General features: G+C 34.9%; 1 protein-coding gene across 2 annotated transcripts in view; it reads right to left on the reverse strand.

Annotated features, from left to right (window-relative positions):
- Positions 1–13,755, reverse strand: part of SLC9B1 (solute carrier family 9 member B1) — a 119,317-nt gene that overhangs the window by 85,599 nt on the left and 19,963 nt on the right. The window contains exons 1-3 of one of the 2 annotated variants that reach the window (XM_004089041.3): positions 7,012–7,031; positions 5,656–5,725; positions 3,827–3,968 (exon numbers count right to left, since the gene is read on the reverse strand). In XM_004089041.3, coding sequence (XP_004089089.1) covers positions 3,827–3,968; positions 5,656–5,725; positions 7,012–7,031 — 232 coding nt within the window. Of the gene's footprint in view, positions 1–3,826; positions 3,969–5,655; positions 5,726–7,011; positions 7,032–13,755 lie in introns of those variants that run through there. The other variant, XM_003257468.3, reaches the window with a different exon arrangement.

Consider the following 13,755-nt stretch of genomic DNA (forward strand, 5'->3'; position numbering starts at 1 on the left):
AATTTGAGCAAATCGTTATTAGATAAATTAAGAACTTAAAAAGATTTTCTTTGTGTATTTCCTTTCAAATATTCTTCCTTTTTCACGTAGATGTGAGTTTCTGACCTACATTATTTTCCTTCTCTCTGAAGACCATCTTTCAACATCTCTTGCAAACCAAGTCAACTGGCACAAAAGTTCTTCAATTTTTGTTTATCTGTGAAAGTCTTTGTTTCTCCTTCACTTTTCAAGGACAATTTGACAGGATACAGAATTCTAAGGCTGGTGTTGTTTTTTTTTCTCGCTCTCAACATTTTAAATATTTTGTGCCACTCGATTCTTGCTTCCATGGTTTCTGATGAGAAGTTGGATGTAATTCTTACCTTTGCTCTTTTATAGGTAGTTTTACCTCTGTCTTCTTTCAAGATTTTTTCTTTATCTTTGACTTTTCTGAAGTTTGAATATGATATGCCTAGGTGTAGTCAGTTTGGACATTTACCCTGTTTGGTCTTCTCTGGGCTTCCAGAATCTGTGACTTGGTGCTTGACATTCATTTGTGGAAATTCCTAGTCATTATGGCTTCAACTATGTCTTCTATTCCTTTGTGTCTTCCTTTTCCTTTTGGTATTCCCATTTCATGTATGTTACACATTTTGTAGTGACCCCACAATTCTTGGATATTCTGTTTCATTGTTCTTCAGTATTTTTTTCTCTTTGCTTTTCAGTTTTAGAAGTTTCTACTGGCATATTCTCAAGCCCGGAGATTCTTTCTCAGCTTTGTCCAGCCTACAAATAAGCCCATCAAAGGCATCCTTCATTTGTTACAGTGTTTTTGATATCTGACATTTCTTTCTTACAATTTTCATCCTGTTTATAATACTCATCTGTTCTTACATGTTTTCTATTTTTTTTCCGTTAGAGATCTTAGCATATTTAACATAACTGTTTTAAATTCACAGTCTAATTCCAGCATACCCTCCATATATGAGTCTGGTTCTGATGTTTGCTCCATTTCTTTAAACTGTGTTTTTTGCCTTTTAATACACCTTGTAAATTTTAGTTGAAAGATGAACATGATGTACTGAGTAAAAGGACCTATGGTAAGTGAGACTTTAGTAATGTGGTGATAAGGTATGTGTGTTGGGGGTGGGGAGAACATTCTATAGTTCTATCACTAGATCTCAGCCTTTTAGTAGGCCTGTGCCTCTGAGCTGTGGATGTCAAAAATGCTTTTCAGTTTTTTTCCACTCCATTAGTTGGTGCAGGATGGTTAGAGGGGGCCAGAGTTGGATATTTCCCTTCAACTATTTGGAAGGCTAGAGGAGGCTGACTAGAGTTGGGAACAGAACTTCTCCATTAAAATCTTACTATCAGTTTTTATAAAGTTAGAAGTCTTGGAAGTTTAGTTCAAAAATAACATCCCAGAGACTTCCAGTTTCCAGTTCTACATGTAAGGATATTAGAAGTCATCACTGTCCTAAAAACAAATAAAAAGCTGAAGAAACTGAAAAATCAACAACTCTTCTTAGACCCATCAGATCTAAGTTGGTTAGGCTCTGATAAAAACATGTATAGGTTAGGCTCTGATAAAAATTATTTTTTTTTTGCGGGGGGCAGACCTTGTAAGAAGAACAGAATGCTGTGGTATATTTCACAATGGTTACCCTCTTCCTTCCTTGATACTTTCCATCTCCCCCTGCTGGTTGGCTGCAGAAGGTAAAACTTAAAAAAGTGTGGGCCTCTCTTATCCCATAACTGGGGACCTCCTGGAGTTTTTAACTCTTGATTTTTCCACACAGAGCTTTAGCCAAGTTTTAAATTACAATTCAGGTTTTCGTACCCTGCTCCTGGTTCCCAAAGAGGTTTTCATTCCTGTAAGTTATGATTCTCTGAATCTGTCTAATCACTCCTATTTTTTGGGCAGCAGTTTGCCCTGTGACTCACTTCTCTGATGGATTTAAAAAGAATTGTTGATTTTTCAGTTTCTTCAGCTTTTTACTTGTTTTTAGGACAGAGTGATGACTTCTAATCTCCTTACATGTAGAACTGGAAACTGGAAGTCTCTGGGATATTATTTTTGAACCTTAAACTTCCAAGACTGCTAACTTCATAAAACTGATAATACAATTTTAATGGAGAAGTTCTGTCCCCAAGATTCTTAAAAATCATAGTTGGATGTATAAGAAAACTTTAACTGATTTAAAGAAAAAAAAGCTTCATAAAAATACATTAGCATTTTTGTTAAAAGTAGGCTGAAAAGAAACAAAAAGGAATAATATCTTAAGCTCTAAATCTACTGTCCTAGACTATCCATTTATTTGGGATGAAGCAAGCCATTCCTCAAATAAGGTATGTAAACAGTATGATTAAATGTGATGAGACTGATTTCTGTGTGCGTTGGAGAGTTTAGATTTCTTATTTAAATTTAACTTGTACACATGTGGTATTGGTGAATTAACTATTATTTATAGAAAAACATGTTGTTCTATTTCCTTTTATTATCCAAACTCTATGCAGTTTTAAGAAATTATTTTGTTGTTTCATTCTGCTTACACATGGTTGTACATTACTTATTCCACGATGCGGCAGAGTGGGATTACTAACAGTGGCATGTTCTAAGCATATCCAGAGATTGAGATTCTATACTTTGTGTATAAAGGAAACAGTTTGAATGTAGGGAGTGTGTTGAGATAGAGTGACTAACAGAGAGAGATTGATTTCAAAAAAGAGAGTGCAAGAATATGCACCCCCAAAGAGAAACATAGAAAATCTCCTTTTCCTATAAATGTCTCCAAAACTGCAAAATCAAAAATGAAAGAAAACAGAGGGGGAAATGAGTTACATCTAAACCTGCAGTTTCAGTTCTGATGTTCTAGAACTCCTCAATTAGTTCCTGAGCAAACTGTAGTCCACACTCAGTGAATAATTTTGGTAAATAATACATTTCCCTCTCTTCCACAGGCCCTGGCCCTACTCCTAATAACTGCTCTGTAGAAATGGCCTACTAAATAGACCAGGTCATGGGAACATATGTATATTTACAAAGAAGTCCAATCACTTACACTGGCAGATGAGGACTATTCAAGTTCACAGAAAACTTTGATTCAAGGCCATCAATATACTGAGGTAAATTAAAAAGCAACTTTTACTAATGAAAAAAAATCAATGAATAAAATTTGCTTCAAAAGTTTAAAGTTAGCAAGCAGCAAATAAGAAAATAAAAATTTAAAACTTCAATTACTTGTGCTTCATCATTTTTAATCAATTTTTTGTTCTCTGTAGGGAATAAAATTCTATATACTTCTGGAAGCCAAAATCTCTTTCTCTCATAGGTTTAATCAAACAGAATATTTAGGAAAAAAAACACAAAAAAAGCTCTGTATAAGTATTTGCTGACAACAACAATATGCTTTAAAATTGTAGTGGGAAAGCAAGTGTTATACAACTTTTTACAAGGTTGCTGTTGTTTTAAAACTTAGGGCCCAATTTTAATAAGAAACACAATATTTCCAAAATTATAATGTTCTTTCTAGCTAACTTAAAATGAAATGTCAAAGTAAGTTTTAAATAAAACCCCTTAATCAGTGATGTTTCTAATCCCAAAAATTTAACATAAAAAAGTATGACAAATATTAAAACATACACCTCCTAGGCAATATTTTGTTTTTGTTTTCATCTTTGAAAGATTCAAGAAAATATTTCCTCTTTGTTCACATATTGCTTGTAATAGAGCTGATCCTCTGATCTGGAGTATATTGATTAAGTAGTGTCTTTGTTGTCTCATGTTTTAATATTTATCAAACATGTTTCTCATTTTCTCTTCATTTACATTTTTTGTTTCACATACCATTTGTAATAATTACATTCAATACTCCTCTTAGAGGACAAGAAATGTATGTCTCCTTTTTTGTCTGTGGTTTTATTTCTTCTGTATCTAATAGGACAGTTTTAGTTTCTTCATGTGCAGTATTATTAGGATCAATGAGACTCTGTAGTAAAACAAGAAAATCTTTAAGGAACCATACTTTCTGTATAATTTTATGAATTAACTAAACCACCAAATTTTAGAATTAAATTTATATTATTACTGTTAATGCAAGGAATCACAGATAGAAAAGAAGATTCATGCTCCATATCAGTAGCTGTTTGGGGATGTAACAGCACTGTATTTTGCAAGGTACCTTGATTTAACCTTTTATAGACTTGGGTCCCCACTACATTCAATCATTTGTGTATACTGAATAAAGGTGCCTACAGTTTGGGCACAATAATTAAAAGTGTCCATCCTCCGTATACATCCCAAAGATTATTCACCAAAACTTTTGTGAAATGAAAATACAACTCAATTAGAAAGGAGGTGAAATATAATTTTACTTGGATTCATCTCATTTGATAAATTTATATAACTGAAAGAAAAATGAGAACAACATAGGTCAAGCCTTCAGAAATTCAAGCATGCTTCCACTAATATTTATGGATAACATAAGGGTATACCTTAATCTCCCAGGCCTTTTAATGGTAGCCTGATTATGAAACTGCTGATTTTGAAAAAAAGGAATCTTTGGTTCATGAGAATATTGAGAAACTTCTTCCAATGTAAAAAACAAAACATAAACAATGATAACAACAACAAAACACCAGAGTACGGTTAACTCTGCAATAGAAATCTCCAAATTTGACTTATGATTGTCATGGGTGGGTGGGTGTGGGGGTGTGTGTGCCAGCAATTTGAGTGACTTGATAATACTTTGAGTGAGTGAAAGAGGGAATATCACATAATCCCAGGAAACAATAAAAAGGCTAGAGTGCACAGACACATTGAGGAAGGGAATTTTACATGTAATGACTAAGGAGACAGAGATATCAAAGCAGCTGATGGCTAAAAATGAATTACATAGCTCTTTAAGATCAAAGTTCTTCAAATCTGATCATAATTAACCTATTGGAGTTCTGGTATAGAGGCTTTTTCTGAAAATTCTGTTACCATATAAAAGGGATAAAGACACAATGGTGAATTTTTATTAAGGTGGGTGAAAGGTCATGTAGAGTAAAACCATATTATTTTAAGTTTTATTATTTTAGAATTTGTAATAAACTGATGTAGACTAAGATGACTTCTTCACAGATAATTAGAATCAATGGTGAATATTTAAAATATTTTTAAAAATGACCTTTTGCCCCGTAAGAACTGTAGAAATCTCTATTTTAAAAAAATATGAAATTTACAATTCTAATTATGAGCAATTATTACTAAGTAAAACTAGATCAACAAAAGGTCTAACCACTTGCTCTATGTATCTATAAAAATAAAAAACTTGGGTCTCTTCAAAACACACAGCACAACATTTTAATTAATCTAGACTTATCTTTACCTCTGTTAGTTTAAGTTACTGAGTTTTCCCTGAATGTGGGAAGAAATAATAAGCGACAAATCTCCTTATTCCTAAAATCTGTGCTCTTTAGCTCTAAAATGCTCTATAGTCACACCTTTCCATTTGTTTCATTATTTCTGCTCATTTCCTAGGACCCATTACAACTAGCTATTTTTAAATTTACCACTTTTCATTTTTAACCAGATATATAAAAGAAACCTATCAAATAAGTAAACTTTAGGAATAAATTTTAAGATCAGGTTGATTTTATATCATATATTACAATATACTTTTACGTTTTTACCTGAGGAGTTGTAGATGTTTGGAAGTTTTCATCCTCCAAATGTTCATTTTTTGATTCTGTGGTGTGCATGCTAAGATTTAAAAGAAAAATACTTTAAAAGAAGAAACAAGACTATAAATCCATATGAAAACAAACATGGTTAAGTGGGATTAATTTTTTAAAGGATTTTTTTGTTCTATAGTTGTATCACAGTCAAGTCAGATACCTTTATAGTCAACACAGATCCAAATATTCATCTTTAACATTATTAACCAAAGCCATATGCATAAGTCTTAAAAACCATTATCATACAGAAATGTAACATTTCTCAACAGTTCATAATGCTGGCCCATGTCATAGAATCATGTATCAGAAAATGCAGAAATTTATTTTATGCACTGAACTGGTGTGTTTGAGTTAATATCCACTGTTGATTTAATCTATCTTCTGTCATGCTTTTACATAAAAGACTCCAGAAAAATTTTAAATTAAATATGACCAACTACATTAACACCTGCATCTATAAGTTACTGATACATACTATCTTTTTATGTGGTCCATTTGAAGGATCTGTAGGTCCAACATTTAAACATATCTATAAAGTTTTATTTTGAAGAAGAATAAACTAGATTAATAGAAGAATAATTATTTATAACTTTTATTTTAAAGTATCTGTTGTTTCTACCTCCTCTGTAATCTTTGCTAGTTTCGAATGTAAGAAGGATAACTTTTCTTAAAAATATCTTCTCTCAATTTTTGAGTTGTTGTTAAGAACAAAACTAAAGATTTCAAGTTTTAATTTTTAGATAGTCTTATTACCATATCCTGTAGTGTTTCAAGTATCTATACTTTTCTAAAAGGAAAACAATTTTAATAATGAAAATTGTTAATGAAAAGGAACATTAACAGTTGAGTAGCTACCATATGCTAGCTGCTTTACATCTATTGTCTTACTGTAATGAAGTAAAATATTACTGTGTAAAATCCTATAAAGAATCATAACTGAATTTATAACTTTATTAAAGCAAAAAATAACCTTTAAAAATTTTGATTAGAAAGTTAGATCTAAATTCCTTTAAAGTGTAGTTCCATTTTGATTGAAGTGACTGTCAAAATAACTATCTTGTCATTAGAATGATGTATTAGTCCATTTTATGCAGCTATGAAGAGATACCTGAGTCTGGGTAATTTATAAAGGAAAGAGGTTTAATTAACTCACAGTTCCACATGGCTGGGGAGGCCTCAGGAAACTTAAAATCATACTGGAGGGGACCTCTTTACAGGGTGGCAGAAGAGAGAATGCGTGCAAGCAGGGGAAATGCCAGACACTTATAAAACCATTAGATCTTGTGAGACTAATTCACAAGATCCAACTACCTATACCTTGTCCCACCCATGACATGTGAGGATTGTTATAACTCAAGGCGAGATTTGGGTGGGGACAAAGAGCCAAATCATATCATTCTGCCCCTGGCCCCTCCCAAATCTCATGTGCTCACATTTCAAAACACAATTATGCCTTTCCAACAGTCCCCCAAAGTCTTAACTAATTCCAGCATTAACTCAAAAGCCTAAGTCCAAAGTCTTGTCTGAGACAAGGCAAGTCGCTTCTGCCTATAAGTCTATAAAATCAAAAGCAAGTTGGTTACTTCCTAGGTACAATGGAGGTACTGGGAGAAATTGGCCAAAACAAAGAGGCTACAGACCCCATGCAAGTCCGAAATCCAACAGGACAATCATTAAACCTTAAAGTTCCAAAATGATCTCCTTTTACTCCATGTGGCACATCCAGATCACGCTGATGCAAGAGGTGGGCTCCTATGGCCTTGGGTAGCTCCACCCCTGTGGCTCTGCAGAGTTACAGTCCCACTCTCTGGTGCTTTCACAGGCTGGCATTGAGGGTCTGCTGCTTTTCCAGGCACATAGTGCAAGCTGCTGGTGGATCTACCATTCTGGGGTCTGGAGGATGTTGGCCCTCTTCTCACAGCTCCACCAGGTAGTGCCCCAGTGGGGGCTCCAATCCCACATTTTCCCTTTGCACTGCCCTAGCAGAGGTTCTCCATGAGGGCTCTGCCACTGGAGCAAACTTGTGCCTGGATATCCAGGCATTTCTATATATCCTCTGAAATCTAGGTGGAGGTTCCCAAAGCTCAGTTCCTGACTTCCGTGCACCTGTCGGCCTAACACCACGTGTAAGCTGCCAAGGCTTGGGGCTTGCACCCTCTGAAGCAATGCCAGAGCTGTACCTGGCCTCCTTTAGACATGGCTGGAGCTGAAGCAGCTGGGATGCAGGGCACCATGTCCCAAGGCTGCATAGAGCAGGGTGACCCTGGGCCTGGCCTACAAAGCCATTTTTCCCTCCTAGGTCTCCAGGCTTGTGATGGGAGGGGCTGCCACAAAGGTCTCTGAAAATGCCCTGGAGACATTTTCCCCATTGTCTTGGTGATTAACATTTGACTCCTCATTACTTATGCAAATTTCTGCAGCAGGCTTGAATTTCTACCCCCTTCCCCAGAAAATGTTTTTTTTTCTATTGCATCATCAGGCTGCAATTTTTCCAAATTTCTATGCTCTGCCACTTAGAAATTTCTTCTGCCAGATATCCTAAATTATCACTCTCAAGTCCAAAGTTCTACAGATCTCTGGGGCAGAGGCAAAAGGCCACCAGTCTCTTTGCTAAAGCATAGCAAGGGTGATCTTTACTCCAATTCCCAACAAATTCCTCATCTCCATCTCAAACCACCTCAGCCTACACTTCATTGTCCATATCACCATCAGCATTTTTGTCAAAGCCATTCAACAAGTCTCTAGGAAGTTCCAAACTTTCCCACATCTTCCTCTCTTCTGAGCCCTCCAACCTGTTCCAACCTCAGCTTGTTACCCAGTTCCAAAGTCGTTTCCACATTTCTGGGTATCTTTATAACAGCACCCCACTCTGTGGTGCCAGTTTACATTAGTCCTTTTTCATGCTACCACAAAGAAATACCCAAGACTGAGTAATTTATAAAGGGAAGAGTTTTAATGGACTCACAGTTCCACATGGCTGGGGAGGCCTCAGGAAACTTACAATCACGGCAGAGGGCAGCTCTTCACAAGGCGGCAGGAAAGAGAATGAGTGCAAGCAGGGGAAATGCCAGACATTTATAAAATCATCAGATCTCATGATGTGATCGCATCAGATCACTCATTATCATGAGAACAGCATGGGGAAACTGCCCCCATGATCCAGTTACCTCCACTTGTTTCCACCCCTGACACACACATGGGGATTATTACAATTCAAGGTGAAATTTGGGTGGGGACACAGAACCAAACCATATAAAATGACTACCTTGTCATAAGCTGTTAGATTATGAGGTAATTGGTAAGAATAAGGGAGGTAGGTGAATCACCTAAGTTGTGTCATGTTCTGAATAGACAGGTTGGGAATTAGAGCCATTAAAAAGTTTGAGCTGAAGTGCACATAAATTTTGAGGAGAGGACACAAAATTAATTTACACACTTAATAATTTTTGAATGCCTACTCTTCTGGCCTCTGAAATTAAAGCAGCCAAACAAAACAAAATAAAACAGAAACATAGGCTTCTGTTCTCATGGATCTTATACTCTTGTTAGGTGGAAGGGGAAGATTATAAAAAACATTTTCAGTACTGCAGAAAATAAATGAGGACCATATTATAGAGATCAAGGTGACATTTGAACTGTGCCCTAAATGAGGAGAAGCTGTGAGTCATAAGTAAGCAGATGGACAAGGAGCAGGCAAACATAACACCAAGAATCATATAAATAGAGACATCAAGAAACTAGGCAGCATATTTTAAGATATGTAACTATAATGATTAGGATAGCAGGGCTTGGAATCCAGGCAAGCAGACTATGCACTAGAACTTCAAAACCTAAGTAAGGGGTCTGAATAATAGATGTACAGGTTAATAGCTGTAAGAGAAGCTTTATACTGAGTCAAGCAATATTTGTGACTGGCAGTCACTCAATACCCTCTTTATATATCTGCCAAGAGTGGAATTGGTAGGTGGTATACCTAAAAGCAAGGTCTTTGAGCTGAGAAAGAAATGTATTCAACTCTTCTCTTATCTTTTCATAATTGTGGGAAGTGATTTATCTCCATTGGCCTCAATTTCCTTATCTGAAAAAATATATAATAATGCTTAGTTTATTGGTTATCATAAGAATTAAATTATAATAGCTGATGCCAGTTGAACTATATTAAGCACTTAACATGAATCATCTCCCTCAATTCTCTCAACAACTCTATGAGGTATTTACTACTATTACCTCATTTTATAGATGTTCAAACTATGGATGCAGGAAAGTTAAGTAATTTAACTTTCAATATAGTGATATAACTAGCAAGTGGCAGAGCTGGAATTTAAATGAAGTACTCTTTAATATTACTCAGATCTTTGTCAACTTTGGTATTGTCTCTTTTTTCTTTTAACTGTTGTGGTGACATTGCATTATGAATTTAAACTGCATTTCTATAATGAGCATTTTTTCATATATTTACTGGCCATTTGAATATCTTCTTTAGTAAAGTGTTCAAATCTCTTGTCCATTTTCTTGTTGTACTGGATCCCATTTTCATATTGATTTGTTGGAGTTCTTTTTAGGTATTAAAAATATAAATCTTTTATTAGATATATAAAGAGCTAATATCATCTCCCACTCTGTGTCTTGCCTTTTTATGCTGATAATACCTTTTTAAAAAGATACTTTAATTTGGCCCAGTTTATTCTTTCCTTTCTTTATCCTTAGAGCTTTCATTGTTTAAGAAATCTTTGCCAACCCTGAGGTCACAAATGTTTATTCTCCTATATATTCTTCCATGAACATTATTGTTTTGCTTTTCACATAGGAAAGGAACAACAATAGGTCTATGGTCTATGAGCCATCTGGAATTGAATTTCATATATGGGATGTGAGGAAGAGATCAAAATTTATTTTTCCCATATCAATATCTAATTGATTCAGCACAATTTATTAAAAATATCATCCTTTATCCATTGTATTGCAATGCCACTTTTTTTTGTAAATCAGGTAATCATATATATATGCATTTATTTTCATATTCTATCCTGTTCCACTGCCTCATTTGTCTGTCCTTAGGCTAACATTATGCTAGTGCTTGTATTTTTTTTTCTGAGATAGGGTCTTGCTCTGTCACCCAGGCTGGAGTGCAGTGACACAATAATAGCTCACTACAGCCTCAATCTCCTGGGCTCAAGTGATCCTCCCACCTCAGCCTCCCAAGTAGCTGGGAATACAGCCACAAGCCATCATGTGCAGCAATTTTTTTTTTTTTAATTTTTAGTAGAGACCAAGTCTCACTATGTTGCCCAGGCTGGTCTCAAACTCCTGAGCTCAAGCAATCCTTTTGTCTCAGCCTCCCATAGTGCTGACAGGCATGAGCCATTGCGTCCGGCCAGTATAATACATATTGACATCTGGTGGTGTTGTACATTCTCCACTTTTGTTGTTCTTCAGAATTGGATTGACTTTTTGATCCTTTGTATTTCCACATACATTTTAGGACGAAGTTGTCAATTTACACACACACAGCTGGAATTTTGACTGAAGTTACATTGAATCTATAGATTAATTTGGGGAGAACTAACATCTTAGCAATATTGAGTCTTCCAATCTTTGAACACTGTATATTCCTCCATTTATTTAGATTTTCTTGATCTTAATAATTTTTTATGTTTTCAATGTAAAGAACAGTATGTCTTTCATTAGGCTTATTTTTAGGTATTTTACGTTTTTTGGATGGTTATAGAAATTATAACTTTAAAAATTCATTATTTGTTTCTTGCTGGCATACAGAAATACACATAATTTTCATTCATTTCACTTTGTATCAGGCCTTGATAAATTCACTTAATTCTAATAGTCTGTAGATTTGTTTGGATTTTCTAAGTACATACATATACTGTCAGCAAATATAAGTTTTATTTCTTCCTGTCTAAATGTTATGCATTTTTCTCCCTTTTTCTTTGTTTTTCTGGCTTTAACCTGCTGTTAAGTTGCTCTAAATCACTGCTAACCTTGGTAATGTCTGTCTTCAGAATTTGTTTTAATATAGATCTGTTGGCGATAAATTCCTTATTTCTTTGCCTGAAAAATATCTATATTTAACCTTCACTTTTGAAAGTGATTCTTATTAGATATAGGTTAGAGTTTATTTTCTTTAAGTACTTTAAAGATGTTCCACTGTATTCTGGCTCTCATAGTTTCTGTCAAAAATTTAACTGTCATTCTTGCTATGCCTCCTTTGGTAATAATAATATCTTTTTTATTTTGGCTGATACTAATCGCAATTATTTTAATCAATTTTCCTGTGGTAAAATATGCACAAAATTTACCATTTTAACCACTTTAAAGTATATAGTTCCAGGGGCATTATGTATATTTGCACTGTTAAGCAACCATCACCACCATCCATCTTCAGAACTTTTTCATTATCTTGACCTGAAACTCTGTATGTATTAATTAAACAATAACTTCCCATTCTCCCCTCCTCTAATCCTTGATAGCCACCATTCTCCTTTCTGTCTCTATGAATTTGAATATCCTATGTACTTTACGTGAGTCAAGTCATACAACATGTGCCCTTTTTTATCTTGCTTATTGCACTTATCATGTCTTCAAAATTCATCTAAAATTTATTCAAAATTCTGTACATGTTGTAGCATGTACAGAATTTCCTTCCTTTTTAAAGGCTGAATAATATGCATTTATATGTATATATCACATTTTGTTTATCCATTCATCTGCTGATAGACCTTTTGGCTATTGTGAATAATGCTGCTATGAAAATAGGTGTACCAATATCTGTTTGAATACCTGCTTTCAATTCTATTTGGTATATACCTAGAAATGGAAATGATGGATCACATGGTAATTCTATGTTTAACTTTTGGAGGAATCATCATCATATGGTTTTTTTCACAGCAGCTACATCATTTTATATTGACATCAACAATGCACAATGATTCCAGTTTCTCCACATGCGTGCAAACACTTGTTATTTTCTGTTTTTTGGTAATAGCCATCCCAATAGGTGTGGATGGTATCTACTGTAGTTTTGATTTCCACTTCCCTAATGATTAATGAGGTTGAGTATCTTTTCATGTGCTTACTATTTGCATATATCTTCTTTGGAGAAATGTCTCTTCAAGTCCTTTGCCCATTTTTATTTTTATTTTTTTTGAGACAAGGTCTCATTATGTCACCCAGGCTGGAGTGCAGTGGCACAAACATAGATCATTGCAGCCTTGAACTCCTGGGCTCAAGGGATCCTCTGCCTCAGCCTCCCAAGTGCTACGACTACTGGTGCACATGTACACACCCAGCAATTTATTTTTTTGTACAGCCAGGGTCTTGCTATGTTGCCCAGGCTGGTCTCAAACTCCCCAGCCTCAAAGTGCTGGGATTATGGGCATGAGCTACTGTACCCAGCATCTTTGCCCATTTTAAAATTGGGATGTTTGTTTTTTTCTGTTTCTGAGTTGTAGGAGTTCTTTATATACTATAGGTATTAATATCTTATTAGTAACATGCAAGTATTTTCTGTAAGTTGCCTTGTCACTCTGTTAATAGTGTCCTTTGTTGCACATAAGTTTTAAATGTTAATGTAGTCCAATATATCTGTTTTTCCTTTTGTTGCCTGTACTTTTGGCATCATAGCCGAGAAGTAAACTGCCAAATCCAATATCATGGAGCTTTCCTTCTATATTTTCCTTTAAGAGTTTTAATATTTTTAGTTCTTATAATCATAGTTATTGTAACCTCTTTAACTCAAAAATCTGGATCCCTTTTGAGTCTGTTTCTCTTTTCAATTTTCTATCTTGGCTTAAGGTCATATAACATTGTCTAATACTATGGTTCACAATTTTTATTGAAAGCTTGATATTGTGTACAAATTGTACAGTCTCCAGATGATAACTTCTGTTGGAAAGAAATATGTGGAGTAGGGGGAGTGAAAAATCACTTTAACCAAATCAGAGATTGAGCTCAGTTGATAGCTTTGTAATGCTCAGTTTTATTTCAATTTGTCCTTATTCCTCAAGTATAGTCCTTTAGGGATTTTGCCCTAAATGATTT

Source organism: Nomascus leucogenys, chromosome 9 (genome assembly GCF_006542625.1).
Source record: "Nomascus leucogenys isolate Asia chromosome 9, Asia_NLE_v1, whole genome shotgun sequence".
In the NCBI taxonomy this organism is placed as follows: domain Eukaryota; kingdom Metazoa; phylum Chordata; class Mammalia; order Primates; family Hylobatidae; genus Nomascus; species Nomascus leucogenys.